We start from the raw sequence: 15,766 nt of genomic DNA, 5'->3' as shown, positions 1-15,766 counted from the left end.
TTTTTTTGTATTTTTTTTGAGGGGGGTTGTGTGGCGTCTTTAAATGTTGTATTTTGTCTGAAGAGCAGTGACGGATGACACTAACTGGGGTTATCAAGGCAATTTCCACACTAGAAAAGACAAACATAATATATTTGGAGTCTTGTAGGCGGTGCTTCCCTGCTGGGGTGGTATTAAAGGCGACTGAGTACTATGAAGAAAAATTTATTATATCATGGATTTTAAATCTCATCTGGTGGTAAAAGACTGCCCTGTGGTTTCAAATATCTGTGCGGTTTGTTAATGCTGTTATGGTGGCTTTTACATTAGTCTGAATGACCACAGCAGTGCCTTGCAGGTGGATGTTGCTCAGGTTTAAGCAAAGGGTTTAACTTTTCTGCTTAATAACCTTGTGTTTTCTCCAGAGCCCCCCTAATGTCTGCATACCTGCTGTGTAACACATTGGAGCAACTGAAACTAATAAAGGAGTGTTTTTGCAGGGGTTACTCTCAGTCTGAACTCTCTCTAATGCCACAAAGTGGGTTAATGTTTATACCAAAATATTAAATTGATAATTATTTTTAACGGGTGCAGTAATTGTTGCCAGCTTTGTGGTTGTTTCGGGACTTACTTGGATAGTTTCAGTTTGGAGATATGTAGCTGCACCCTCCCTGGAGCAAACTGTGCAGAGCTTAGAAAAAAATTGTGAATTACTTCAAGACTTTGCATTGTCTAAGGAGACTGTTAAACATGAGGTTTAAAGTCTAGTTATTGGTGGAATAACTTGGACCCCCCCCTCCCTGCTTGGTTGAACTAGTCTGTTCATAGATGTATCACAGTGATATAACACATAAACTCGTCATGCATGCACGGACTTCTTAGAAACTGAGCTAGAAACGGCTTGAAAGAGTTCAGGGAAACAGAAAACAGAGTTGTACTTTAGTTATAACCTTTTTTGGGAGTTTTGCATTCTGCATTTATCTTTGTATCGAGGGGTAATTACACTGCAACGAGTATATTTTTATAAAAGTAATACAGTAAATCCCTTTCAGATTGTTTTGCTAATCGAGTGAAACGTTCCTCCAGTTGTCCTGCCTTCATGTAGATCCCAAAAAGGAATGTGCAATCAGCCCCAAGAAGCCCGTAATCACCCAATCCCTTTTTTCCTCTTATAAATCTTTCCAAATGGTTTTGTATTGAAAACCAACAAAGACTCGTTCGAATTTGATTTTTCTTTGGTGCTCACTTTTTTAGGCCGTGTGAATATAAAGAAGGCTAAAGATTACTCAAAGTATTTTTTAGAAAGTATAGCTATCTGGGAGGTTATCAGCATTCGAGAGTGTCCACTGCGTCGAGTGTGTTGGACTGCTTGTGGAGAATGTGTTTTCACTCTGTAGAGCTATAGAAACCAGATGGTCTCCGTCTTGATTTGGCAGAAGAACATGCTGCAGGAGTTTGCAGGCTTTATCAGCTCTGATTCTTACGGTTCAAAGTTTACATTTTGGACATTCAAGCTGATGCTTTTAATCCATGCTGCTCCTGATATTTCACCACTGCCTGACACCAGTGTGAAAACACAAACACATCAGCCCTTGATGTATTTCTCTGGCCCTGCTGTGACCATGCCTGATAGATAAGCAGCAGGAGATGGAGAGTGTTTCTGTGTTTCTAAGAAAAACACAGGACTTCTGCAGCGATTTGAGACTCTGAAGAAAGTGTGATCACTTTTTATGACTGCATAGTTACGCCAGTTGTACCTGGCCGACTTTTCCCTGGATCTTGTTCTTATTAAGAATAAAATCTTGTTTTTGTTTTAAGTTTAATTTACACTTCTGTGTTCAGTCTGTATAGCGCCTATGGTATAGCCTGTGCAACAGGCAACACAGTTAGCCAGCATTTTCATTTGAGCTAAGTGCCAGTGTTGCAACTGGTCCGCTTCTTATTCAGTCATTCCAGAAGGAGGAAATGACATGTAGTTACATTTCTGCATGGAAATTGTGTTGTAAATTAGATTTAACAAACCTCTATAAATCCAACTCAATGTGACTAATGTAATTATTAGCTTTGACTGGATGCTCACAGGCCAGAGCTCTTGGAAGATATAAAGCAGAGGGACAATTATGAATCATCATAGAAGTACTGTGTGTGTATATATTCATGGACTTCCCTCTGCTCTCTGTCCCTGTGTGGGGGACATATGGGACTAACATTAACATGTCCTAATAACAAATAAAAGTCCTAATGTGACCACTAATACTTTGGATTATGTTTGCACTGATTTACTCACTTGCACTTCAGTGTATCTTGCTGGCTCAGTATTGTGTTGCGCTGCCAGCAGTACTTCCAGGATGTAGTTCTTAGGATGTTGAAGTATCATGATCCGTTGGGTGGAGATGGCAGTTTCCGGGCAGTAGTTGTCGCGCGTCACGGACACCACACTACTGCTGACTAATCCAACATATAATGATGAGTACATCAAAGGCATTGTATCCCGCTTTAACTGTATAAATCGTTTATATCAGTAAAGAGAATCCAAAGTAGACTTCAGTGATGAATATGTTCTCTTAGTCACAAACATCTCTGTTAATGTGTGCCACCCTACTTCTTCTGCACTCCGTGCTTTAATGTTTTATTTCTTCTACACAGTTTATAAAACTGTATCACGGGGCGTTTAGTCATTCTTTGTATCTGTAAAGTTTTGGCTCGAGCGAAAGCAGCTGCAGGGGAGTTCAGTGGAAACGCAAGCAGGAAACCATCCAGCCACCTCTGTTTTAAACCACTTTTGGCAAATTCCCACCAAAATGTACCTGCGCTGCTTTAATGCACAAGTGTGCAACCATGATGAATATTGGAGCCCCTTATTTTGTTAAGTCTACAGATGTGTGCCACGTGACAGAGAGAAGGGAACGTCCAAAACAAAAAATAAAACGTAAGGAAGACATCCAGAGAGGAGCGGGTTTGCGAGGAGAGTTGAGAAATACGACTGGGACGTGGCGCTCCTCAACAGCTGTTTCCTGTTTTCCTCTCACTTTTCCAGCGGTTAGCGCTTTGCTGGGATGTGAGGGGAGGCGCGTGGGGTGTGGCGGGGGGGTTTTTGGATGTTGGTGGTCTGGTATCTGACCAGGTAATCAACGTGAACTTCCTCCATACAAGGGCTTTCCTGTTGTGGAACTGATTGTTAGGGATTGCAACTGTAGAGCTGACCTTTTTCATTATCACACATGTGTGACAGCAGAGCTTCACAAAAGTTGACTGCAACCAACAAGAGACGAGAAAGTCGACTTTATCAATAGTCAGAATGATTCCAGTGTTGGGTTAAGGCCCCGAAGAGGCTCGTTGATTTGATTTCCCTTGTGGGTTTAAGATTCCAGAGCCCAGACTGTGGTGTTTGGCCGCATATAAACCCGCTGATGATTGCATGCAAATTATTATGACATTAAAATGTAAGAACTATCAGTTTGGTTTGGTTTTTTACTCCTAAACTGACAAATAGTGAAAGGAAAAATCGCCGTCAGTTTTACAGAATGCATAACTCTTCTCTGTCTTATAATTGTTTTAAGCTTTAGGTTTAGGATGGTAGTTGGACATTACAAAAAGAAGGTTGATTTTCCAGGTGGTGTTTGACCTAAACAGTTACAGATACAGGTGAATGCAGTGGTATGCTGACATTTGCCGTTCTTTTCCTGAAAAAAGCTTACCGTTTAGTCCAGCTCAAGGTTATGTGAATAAAAGTGATAATTTTGGGTGGCAAGGTTTGCCTAGAAGAATGAAGAGGTACTTGCACTGTCTTCATCCTACACTGGTGCTAGTCTTCTGAGTTCTCTGTTGTACTTTGTTTTGCTTCCATCTGCAAGGGGCGGTTGGGGTCATGGTGAAAACTGTAGCCGGCAGGAACAGGAGTTTGCCCTCGCAAGATGGGGGTCATGGTCAAAACCATCCGCTAATCCTGCTTCCATGTCTCCCACCATTTTTGCCTCGTTTTCATTAAATAGATTGGTTTAAATCTTAATTATAGAAATACATGATATGATGGTTCTATAGTTAATTTGTATTTGTGTTAAATAATGTTTTCAGTATTGAGCAAAATGAGTAGGACTGATGTAACAAATTTCCCACGTGTGGGACTAATAAAGGTTATCTTATTTGCTGTAACTGAGCATGTTGTACTTCACTGTAACCAGGGCCAAACTACCTATGAATTTGACATTTAATTGATAAACTTCCCATTTAAACATATTATTTTCCAAGAAATACTGAATCATCAAAGGGTCCCACATGTGAGCTGTTTAATTACTACCTTTGAAGTCTACGTTACCATTTGCTCTACTCATTTCCCCTCAGTTCCCTTCACTGTCTGAAACGAGCCGTTTTAGATCCTCCCCCTTTAAGGCCACCCTCCCTGTAGGCTGACTTTCTTCTGATTGGCAGAGGGGAGATTAACATATTTGGGACGTCCCCTCATACAGAGCCAATAGTAGGACAGAATAGTCTGTTTAGAGTTGTTTTAAGCTTTAGGTTTTGGCTCACGGGGATTATTTGTACATGCGCTGACCTTGTTATGTGAAACTTTGGTCGTGTTTAATTTGAACATAATGGCAGATAATAAAGAAAAACAGAAAAATGACTAACGCTGACACATTTACACTGATGATGATCAGTAGGTGTATTTAAAAATAAAAATAAAAATACAAGATAAAAAAGTTAAAGCAGCTGGAGGAAGTAACTGTTGTGCTCGAATGGTTGTTAAAAGGGTGATGGCGTCAGCGAGGATCGACCCTGTGGCTTTCTGACTCCTCGCCCGTTCCTGTCCCCGTCCGTGGACTCTGCAGGATCCGTCTGCTTCCTCAGCACTCTGCCGTCTGGCTGTTTATCTGAGCGCTCGATACGACCCGACCGGGGTCCTGCCTGAATGTTTGTGTTTCTTGTGCGGCCGCGGGCCCCCGGAGCCACGCAGCCGGGATGAGCGATAAGGATCCCGCTCTGCCGACATGTTGAGTCATCACATGTGAGGTCCGGTGGAGGGGCAACTCAAATCACAGGCCACAAGTTTATATCTCAGTCTTGCAGGCTGAGTTTAGTGTGTAATCACAACTTTAATGATTGTTAGTGGAGAGATTGTCTTTGCTCTAGGGGTCATTTAGGCTCAGTTTTCCCACATTACAAGAGAACTGAACGTCTGAAGAGCAGGAACATGAACTCCAGTAATCTTGCCATGTCAGAGTTTTAATAATGTTTTTTGGCAGCTCAGAGAAGGTCGGAACAAAACTGATTCCAGTTCCTGTAACTTTAGCTCACCGTGATGGATTTATTTTTCATCATGTAAGGGTTTCCGAACAGCAGTAGCAGATGTGATTCGTAGATTCTGGTGCTTGAACCCCTGAGACGCCACAAAACTGTTTGTCAGAGATGAAGCAGACTGTAAATAAATAGTCAAAATTTAAGGAAACTGTCCAAGACGACTTGCTGTGTTAACATTTTAAAAGAAGTTGGCGTTTTAGAAAATGCTTTCACCTGAAAAAGATCAGCGTTCTGCTCAAGACAGGCTGGATTAGATATGTAAACTTGTGTAACATTGACAAGATTGTATAGAGCTGTCTTAGCCCACCACAGATAACAAAAATAACACCAAATAAATGATAAACAGTTCCTAATAAAGACAACAGAACAGGGGGTGCTGCTGAAAAGGGTTAAAACTGTGCATCGCAGCCTAGTTTCCGCCGATGTCCACCAGTAATGAGCCAGTCCTCACAGACTTCCACCAGCACAACAGTACAAGCTGTGGTTTATTTATTTATTTTCTTTATAAGTTGCACGTTTTAAATCTGTTTCCTGTAGTTCATTTGTAAACTGAAAAATTAAGTTATTTTTCATGTCGAGGCGTTCCTGTCTCATTTTTTTTCTCATGCTGTGTTTCCGGTTTTTGTCTCCACTGTATCTCCTCAAAAATACTCTGAAGAGTTACTTCATATCCTTTATTTGCTCTTCTTAGTTTTAACCTCGTTTCCTATGTCCTCTTCCTGTCCTCCTGTGCTTTTGTCACTCAGTTTGCAGATCTTATGCTTTACTAATACTTCCCGGTCTAGCCAGGATGTTACCGTTTTATTTAATCTGTTGGTCTTCTTTGGTTTTGGTTTCATTATTTGACTTCAAGCCTGTTCTCCTGTACATAAACCTAACTGTGTTTTCAGTTTGATCGATGGTGAATTAAATGTGGATAGTGATGCTCGTTGTAGAAGTTTGACAGCTTGTTTTCAGCTGCTGGAAAATATGCTTGGATCAGAGCAGATTTCTTTTATAAATACTCGTGATTTGGTTCAAACGTACCGGATGATGAAAGGGTTGCCTGCAGGACAAGCGCTTGGAAGAGGACAGGCACAGTCACGGCCTCCGTTTAGTTTTTTTCTTCACAGGCGGTTTCATGTCCTCTGTTTATGTGAGCTCTGTCCGGCTGTGGTGAGAGCAGTTTCAGCATCTGTCTTCTGTCTCTGCAGCCTGTTTTTACTGAGCTGCAATCGCAGCACAGCGCAGAAATGCTGCTCCCATGAAGTCTTTCATTTTTGGGGGGTAAACCAAGTGTTTTTGAAGCCTCTAAGGTTTATTTTAGTAAGTGAAAATGTTTAATCTGTGTCCTTTGTGATGTGTGATAGTGCACATACATGGTAAGAAAATAGCAAAATTCTGATGTCTGTCAAGAAAAAATAAGTCCTTTTTTGGCTCATGGTTAAACTTTAAGGTTTTGTTAAATCCTACTTACAAACAAATGGGATCAAAATATATTGGTAAAGTTTTAACCCACATACTGTCTCACATAACAGATTATGGATTAGGATGAAGACAGCTGATAGCTGTAACATCTTTCAACAGCTTAAATGTTTTTTTGTTTTGTTTTTTGACCGTTTCAGTATCAAACTCTTTCTTTTTGTTTTGTTCTATATAAATTTTCATATAAGGTGAACAACAAAGCAGCAGCTGTTTGTGGGTATTTCAGTATAGCTTTAATAACAACTTGTATTTGTAGGTTTGCAGCAGTTTTGAAATTTACTGCAAGCTGTGATCAGAAGGAGTTGAAATGACGCAAAAGCTCAGGTGACGGTGGTTTCTCCCTGTCATTGTGTTTGTTGTGTTACTTCTTTGGAGGCTGTCACTGCACTTATGGTAACCGAACATGTTGTCATCAACCACATTGATGTCGTTTTACATCACTTGTCTCTCCACGAGTGACTAAGTGAGTGAGGAGCAGTAAAAGGAGGTGCACTCGGACTGAAAGTGTGACTGACAGTGTGAATATCATCAGCAGTAGACTGACTCTCTAACTGACCAGAAATGAGATTTGTCCAAATAAATTGAATGAACAACTACAACGTCAGTTTATTCTGACTTTGAACGACTGTTTTTCTTTTCCACCAACACAATGCTGGACTTTCCACTAGAGAAAGTGGGATGTTGGTGCCAGAAAGCTGCTGCTGGCACAAAATTAACTGCATGCATCACAAGTATTCTGTCTTCTCTGATTCTTTTATGTATTTTAATGTTTTAATGCTCCAGCCAGTTCTGCCTTGTTAGCCTTTGGGAACCATCCCACATTCTGATAAGTTGCAGAGCCACACCTTAACAGGAATCTGTATATTTTTCCAGTTTTCTTTTCTCACCATATATTTATTTTATAAGCACAGAGTTTGAAGCTGGGATTTTGTTCATACAAAATCCTGTATTTGCAGCTGACTCTTTTTCCCAACTTCTTCCAGCTGAGGTGAATCAAACCCCCTGATACAACACTTTGACCTTTTCCTTTTAGGTCAGTGTTGAGTGACAAGGGCAGCCTTTGCAGATTTTAATTTCAGGGCTCATGTGCGAGCTGTACGTAGACCTCAGTCTTAATAAATGTCTGGGTCAGATCAGAATTGAAACGAGGCGGCTGCTGGATGGGGATTTGGAGTGTTTCCTTTGGTTTTGTTCCAAGGTTGTTTTCGTTACAGACAGCCGAGGCACATGTAAAGAGCAGAAGCCAGAGCTGGTGTGAGCAGAGCCAGAAAGCACTCTGTTAAAACCTCTTCTGCAGAATTTGGGGTAATGGGGGAGAAACTCACGGCAGCCTCCTCCTGCATTAAAGGAAAAGTGTGAGAGTGAAAACAGGGAACAGAAGAGAGTCAAAGGCAGCAGGTGAGATTAGAAACAAACACCTTGTAAAAATGTACCAGGGTGAAGCTGAGTGTTGGTGTGAGCTACTCCTCCGCCTCCTCCTCCTCCAAGCTGCTGGGAAAGCGGTCGGTGGATTTGAGTGCGAGGTTTCCATGGAACCTGAACAAAGCCATCTGGACTGAGGAATGTGGTTTGGGAACGCTCCACCTTACACACTGACTGACCAAAAGCGTGGGGGTCCTGATAAGTGTGTGTGTGTGTGTGTGTGTGTGTGTGTGTTCTTGTGTTTTGACTCTTCTTGGAACCTCACTCGTTTCCAGGGATAGAGAGATTAAAACATTTTACCTTCCTTCACCTCTTTATATGGCCTGTTTGGGAATTAGACTTTGGTGAAGGGTTAAAGTTTTAGGAGGGGGTTGTGCATGTAGTAAGTTACAATAGATTCTCTTGTCATTTGTTTAGAAGTTAAAAACTCAAATTTTGATTTTAATAAAGGCAACAAACTTTCTTTGGATAAGCCAGCACATGATGTCTGATTGTTTTAGCTCCATAAAGCCATAAACAACAGGTTTTATATGTGAGTAATACTGCCTCTTCTTTGTAATAGACTTCCAGGCTAATAAATACAATAACAAGGAATAAATAATTTAAATGTAGCCAAAGAACACCGTTTAGGGCAATAAAAAACATAGAAGCAAAAATGTAAACTGTTTAGTGCTTTTAATTCTTAAATTATCTTAAACAGAAAACACATTACATGCTTTTATATATGCAAGTGTGATCTGTTCATTCCCCTGTAGTAGGATGAGTTGCTGTTAAAAGACAAGAGCTATGAATAATATGACTAAAATGTACTTAGAATAGTATTTAATTCATTGCAAACGTGTAACTGGCTCAGCTGTTTAACATTTGCTAACTGTGAGAAAAAGAATGAAAAGAAGAAGGGAAAAACAAGATGATAGTGGTACAAATCACACAACACATTGTGGAGCGCTATGAATAAAGATGAAGGGGGGATGGGAGTGTGAGGAGCAGCTGCTGCTAACTATAGACACTGTGTGTGTCGTTTGAGACAGCTCGACCTCATGTACACTGAAGTGGCTGAAATTAAAAGTAAAAAAGATTTTTAACTCAACTCCTGATCTGACTGTCTGACTGGTCCAGAGCAATGTTTTTAGGCCAGTTTTCCATAAATTTGTGTAGTAGTGTTTCCTTAAAGAGTGCAAGCAAATTCATTATGCATATTCATGGGCTACACATGATGAATTCTTTTGATTTTAATTTAACATGTAAATGACCCAAGTACAGAAGTAGAAGACTAAAGGTGGCATGTTTGTTCTCCCCTATGAAGTTTTTTCAAAGTAATTTATGTTTGATGCAAAAACATCTGCTAAGCATGGACTATAAAAGATGGACGTAGCTTCTGGTCTGAAAAGTGAATCCCGTGCACAAATGCTTTAAAGCTGCACTTTTCTTAATGGCCACCAGGGGCTGATACCCATTGTTGGTAAAAGACCAGTCCTGTACAGGTCTGTGGGAATAACGGCCTTCATATGAGACCTTAGTAAATACCTGATGAGTTTATGTGGTCAATCACTCGTTTGAAATGATGGTGAAGTATATTTTTTTAAAACAGGATTATTCGGGCTAATGATTTGTGATTAACAAGTTTTTAGCCAATGAGCGTTCGGTTTTGCAGTTGGATCTATCCGGCAAGATGGCGAGAAAGCTCATCTTGACAGTTTTAAACTTGACTTCACAAACCAGCAGAGCACATGAGAGTAGCTGCGCTTTGGGTAAATTCAGAAAAGTAATCACTGATTTTTCTGGAGTTAATTATGCCTAATGGAAATGTTGCAAAAAACCTAATTGACGACAACACAGACATCCATTTGTTCGTCCATCAATCCATCCACCTGTCCAGCCATCTGTCTATGCATCATCTCCATTATCTTATCTGAGGTCTGGTTGCAGTGGTAGCAGGCTAAGCAGATTATACCAGACATCCTTCTTCGCGCTCAGCCTTTCCAGTTCCTCCAAGGGGATTCTAAGGTGTTCCCATGGTAGTAGACCCAGATGTCAACCCAGCAGGTTCTGGGTCTTCCCCAGGGTCTCTTCCAGTTGGATGTGCCTGGTCTCCTAACCAGATCATCAAACTTCCTCAACTAGCTCCTTTCGTTTCATAGAAGCAGCAGCTCTACTCTAAAGATCCCTCTGGATATCTGAGCTCCTCATCCTACCGCTAATGCTGAGCCCAGCCACCCAGCAAAGGAAGCAAAGCTGCTTGTGTTCACAGACTTATTCTCGGTAATTCAGAAGTTGAATCGATGAGCTGAGCGTGTAGGGATCATCTACAAAGTGTAACAGGAAAAACTAAGATACTTCAAACACACATCACTGGTCTTCTGTTGGTTTTGCTACTTTAGTGTTGGAATAAAGACTTTTTCGAGTCACTTTTGTACTGTTTCATGAATATCCTGCAGCTTAATTCATTTTCTTTTTTGTTGTATTGGTTTTCTGTGTTGAGCAGTCAATGGGAGTTGTTTGAGTGTAAATGTTCCTCTGTACAGTTCGAGGGTGCTGTGTGGGATTGGTGAGGAAACACTTGGTGTATTGTCACACTGACTTTTAAATCCAAAGGAGCTGTAATAGAAATTGAGCTCATTAGTGCTGATCACGAAGCCCGCCGTGTCTGTGATTTATATGTGGTGGGATTAAGGAGGCGTCACGCAGTTTAAGTGACTCCAGAAACATTTGGCTGTCCATTTAATCTATTCCTTCTCAGCATGCTGTTACACAGACTTTCCAAAATGAGCTGTTTGCCATTTAGAAGGAGAAAAACATGACTTTTTTTTCATCTCATTTCACTCCTGATTGACAGAACATTTACACAAATTATGGGGCTTTTCAGCAGGATGGTATTTAACAGAAATGTTTGGCTGACAAGATGATGGTGATTCACAGTAAAGTGTAGATTCTCATAACTTCACAATAATAAATACTAACCTGTACGTAGTGTTTTCGTCCCCCCCATAATGAGCATGCCCTGTAGTATTTTAGAGCTTTAAGAACAACTTGAAACATCCTGACTTTGGCTTTTTTTAAAAAAAATTTTTATGTCTCTCCTTTAGCACCAAACATTTATATTTAGGTGCAAATAACACACTGCTACTTGCAACGAAACACTGCTGGCACATCTCAGTAAATTTTAACTCAAATACCAAAAAAAAGACGTTTATCAACAAAAAAGACATTTTCTTACCTCATTTTTGGTGGAGGTAAGAAAAGACAACCTGTGAAAACACCTAAAAGTTTTACAAGTTTAGACACGTTCAACCTAAAGGAAACTGCTTGCTTTAAGCAGAGCCATTCTACTTCCTACTGATCCCATTGTACAGCAGTTGGCTGAATTGAAGCCTAGCTAAAATACATATTTGATTGCATGCAAAATGTGGAAGTAAACAAAACATTTCTTACAGAGAGGCCAATTTAGCCATATAAGCTAGCTTTCTGCTAATTAATGCTGGTTGGTCATCTAAGGTTTTACAGGGTGTTCTTCCTTGACGGTACCCATTTACAAGCAATAACTTGAAGTCAGAAGCATAATCGCTCCACAGCAGAAACTTCCATGTGTGCTTAGGAAACATCTGGATTTAGTAGTTTATCACGAGGTGTTAAATTAAAATGACAGATGATATAAAGTGTTTTATCGTACTGTGATCTCCCCAATATTAACAGAAAGATGTTTCACTACAATTGAAACCCACAGAGGGAGAACAAAGAAATGTTCATGTTGTCAAACCCTTGGTTAATAAATGATCAAAATTATAATTTTTTTTTTTTAACCCATGAAATGTAATCCGACAATGTTCCTGCTCACTCTGCAGAATGTGTGTCTTTTCTAAAAACTCCAAGTCCACAGAGTGTATGTTCACGGTTATATTTAAAGTTCTTTATTGTAACTTATGGTGTGTTTACATTAATAAACATTAACTCAGTGCTGGCTTTTTGCGTTTGGCCCTATGTCAAAAAAGGCGTATTATGTGAAATCAGTCGTCTGTGTCAGGATGCTTCACTGACTCATGTTTCAGGGTGTTTGCTTTAATAACGGTAGATGACTAGTGACTGTCAAAGCTGGACTGGAGATTCTGTTTGTTTGCTCAGTACATATATAGAATTGTTATAAATGACACACAAAAGATGATGAGAGCAAACCTGTGGAAGAATCTGTAACAGCCCCCAAAAAGAAATCCAAAGCAAAACTTTTTTTATTTGGGGCAAAATCTGCAAACTTTTTAAGCATTAAAAAAAATAAATAAATAAAAGATTTACTGGCGATTCTGTACATGTGTTGTTGGTGTCCTCGAGGCCACTGAAACTGAAGCTAAATTGGTAATCAAAATCAAAATAACTTCCCAGAGAGGGATGCAAGTGGTGAGACTTGCTTATAGAAAGACTTTGGCTTTATTCCTCAGTGGTTCTTGTGCTGGCATCACAATAACTGGGAATGATGGCCATGTCATTCCTGAAAATAGAACCATTTCTGGGAATTTTCCTATTCTAGAAGCTCAAACATTAGAGAACATGCTCATTATGGGGAGAGATTGCTTTGACATTTGGGAATGCGGGTGCACAATGGTTAGCTTTCAGTCATTTTTATTTTTTAAATAACCAACTAATGGATACAACTTTGACAGTCAGTGACTCTAAATCTGAATAAGAGTTTTAACTAAAACTTTTATTCTTTGCTTTAGACTTCGCTTATGACTACATTTCAGTGGCGCTGGAGGTGGTTAGTTCAGTAGCCACTAACCAGGTAGTCCCAGTGCTTCCTGACTTCCTGGTGGCTAGCCTGACCCCAGATAAGCTTGTCCTGAGGTCAAATGTACTTTACCTTCTGTCTTGGACTCCACCTGCTAACCAGAACCTTCAGTAAGTGTTAAACTGGTTTTTGTGCTGTTCCACTGAGGAGACTGAGACTCTAGAGAAGAATAACGAGTGCTAGCGTCAGTCTAAGCCCACAGAGTTTGAGTTCGCTTTGAGAATCAGCTGATTTGTTTGTCATAAAGAATCTTGCAGCTAAAATGTTTGCAGATGCAAGCTTCGTCCAAGCTGCCAATGCCACAAATGAAATCTGATTCTGTGGGAAACACTTAAATTGGATAGATTTCCACGAACATTTCCACATGCTTATAAGATCCTGCTGCAATGTCCAAATACCAGGAAGGCTAATGACATTACCATTAGCTACAGCTGCTCTTTGTGTGTGGTGGTATTTGGAGAATAGTGGTATGCTAAAATGCGCTTGCTTATTTTAACAGCTTATGTTTTATATTTATTAGAAATAAATAAAACATGAGCTCTAAAATAGAAACAAAAAAGATCTTGATGTCACACCGGACTGCAGAAAATCCAATTTTGATGGGAATTTCATCTTACCAGCACGTTACACATCAAGTGCTTTATTTGATTAAGAACTCCAAAGGTCTGGATGCACATTTTCCCATCAGCTGCTGTTGTGGCGTCTCTAGGACACTTCTCAGGAATTTGTTTTCAGGAACAAACAGATCACTGAGCCGGTCTGTTTTTACACCTATTGTTCTGTTCCCACACGTTAACCAGGATGCATGGGTACTTAAAGGTTTTTCACAAGCCAGTCTGAGTTTTCACAGAAGTCTCGTCACCATTGTAAACCACTTCCTTGATGGGTTTCTTGTCAGTCAGACAGGTGGGAAAATCAACATTGTAGGTCGACGATGTGGGGTTTGTGTGAGAGGCTGAGACAATCGTAAACGTTTTTGAAATGAAAAATTGTAATCGGTGTCAGAAGCCCTGGGAGCCGACTCTGCCCTGCAGTTAGTTTTGGAAAAACTGGATCATGACATGCTTTCTCAGCACAGCTCTGATGAATCTGATCCTCAGTGGACACACTGGTCATGAGGCTGTGAGACGGGTATGACAGGACTGGAAAAAATGTGACGTTCTGAAGGCAGAGAATATAGCAATGTTTGTTTTGACCTTAAATTGAGATTGGGAAAATATTCTGCTTTTAATTTAGGTCTGTGTATAAATACAGACTTTATGTTTGTGCAATCTGGCATCGTTTTCAAGTGAGGAGTATGAAGAGATGCAAAGGCACTGCAAAATGTAATGAAGCCTGTTTTTCTGTCTTACAGAGAGGAGGTTCACAATCACTGTGTGCGCTGGAGGAAGAGGTTTACCTTTGTGTCCAAAATGAGCGCCAACCCCCACACTGGAGTTCTGGACCCGTCTGTCTGCAGGGTGTCAGTCAGGAAGGTACGCCTGTCAAAGTGGCCTCGTCAGCTCTGGGGACAAACTCTGGGTTCCTAAGCTGCTCAAAAAGATGAAGGGAACACTCGATCGCAGCAAAACACAAAGTCAGTTAAACTTCAGGGAGATCAGCCTGTCCAGTTAGAAATAATTCAATTCAAAATTTATTTGTATAGCACATTTAAAAACAACAGTTGACCAAAGTGCTTCACTATCGGTTAAAAACAAGAGAAAACAATAGAGAAACAAATATAGATAAATTAGAAACGAATACAGCTAAATAAGAAGACGGTGAATTAACAATAAAAACATAAAACAGGCCTGATGGTGCTCATACTGAACTCGAATTTAAAGCCAAAGTAAAAAATTGAGTTTTAAGACTCGATTTAAAAGACGCTGAAGTACGAATCTCCTCTGGCAGATTATTCCAGAGTCTGGGTGCTGCTACTGCGAAGGCCCGATCTCTATGCTTCAATCGAGACCTTGGTTGTGCTAAGTGCATCTGGCGAGATGATCTCAGTGCTCTTTTGGGGTCATACATGTGGAGGAGTTTGTTTAAACAAACAAATCAAACAAACAAAAAACAAAAACTAGGCGCCAAATTATTTAAAACTTTAAAAGTAAGTAAAATAATCTTAAACTCAATACGATATTTTACAGGGAGCCAGTGTAAATTTGCTAAAACTGGAGTGATGTGTTCATACATTTTAACACCTGTTAAAAGACGTGCAGCGGCATTTTGGACGAACTGCAAGCGATGAAGAGATGAGTGTTAAAGAGCTAAATAGAGAGAATTGCAGTATTCCAGTCTAGAGGTGATGGAGGCATGAATAAGTGTTTCTAGGCCTCTTGGAGGAAGATCAGGTTTAGCTTTGGCAATTTCACGCAACTGATAAAAACTTGTTTTCACAACTGTAAACTATTATGAATCCATTTCAGCTGGTTTGGTGCAGAGGATGTAGACAACAGGTTTGCTGGAGAAGCAGCAACAGGGCAACTCCTTAAAAGCAACCCCTCCAACCCCTCCTGGCTGATTTAATTATTTATTTATTTATTTATTTAATTTTATTTTTTTTAATTAAAACTACAGCCTGAGATGGTACCTGCACAGATAGGGCCAGTTGGTGATGTACTAGTGCAAACTGGGTTTTGGCATTAAAAACAGTAATTTTGGTATTTACACTGTACTGATACAATTGTTTATAAGAATTGTGTAGAGATTTTTTTGCAACTGACCATTTTGCATGTGTATATCTGGGAGTTCCAAGTGTAGGGAGGAAAATGTTGAAATCAAGCATGCAAGTTTATTTTCTAACATTTGCAACATGCAATTTACTTCTAATGGTGCTGATAATTA

The 15,766-nt window shown here is 40.1% G+C and overlaps 1 protein-coding gene across 1 annotated transcript in view; it reads left to right on the top strand.

Annotated features, from left to right (window-relative positions):
* The window catches only part of eeig1a (estrogen-induced osteoclastogenesis regulator 1a), a 30,414-nt gene that overhangs the window by 3,104 nt on the left and 11,544 nt on the right, over positions 1-15,766 (top strand). Inside the window, exon 2 of the mRNA XM_005730565.1 lies at positions 14,295-14,415. Coding sequence (XP_005730622.1) covers positions 14,295-14,415 — 121 coding nt within the window. The remainder of the gene's footprint in view (positions 1-14,294; positions 14,416-15,766) is intronic.

Source organism: Pundamilia nyererei, unplaced genomic scaffold (genome assembly GCF_000239375.1).
Source record: "Pundamilia nyererei isolate P.nyererei 1_Seehausen unplaced genomic scaffold, PunNye1.0 scaffold00038, whole genome shotgun sequence".
Lineage (NCBI taxonomy): Eukaryota > Metazoa > Chordata > Actinopteri > Cichliformes > Cichlidae > Pundamilia > Pundamilia nyererei.
This window is presented reverse-complemented; position numbering and strand designations above follow the sequence as displayed.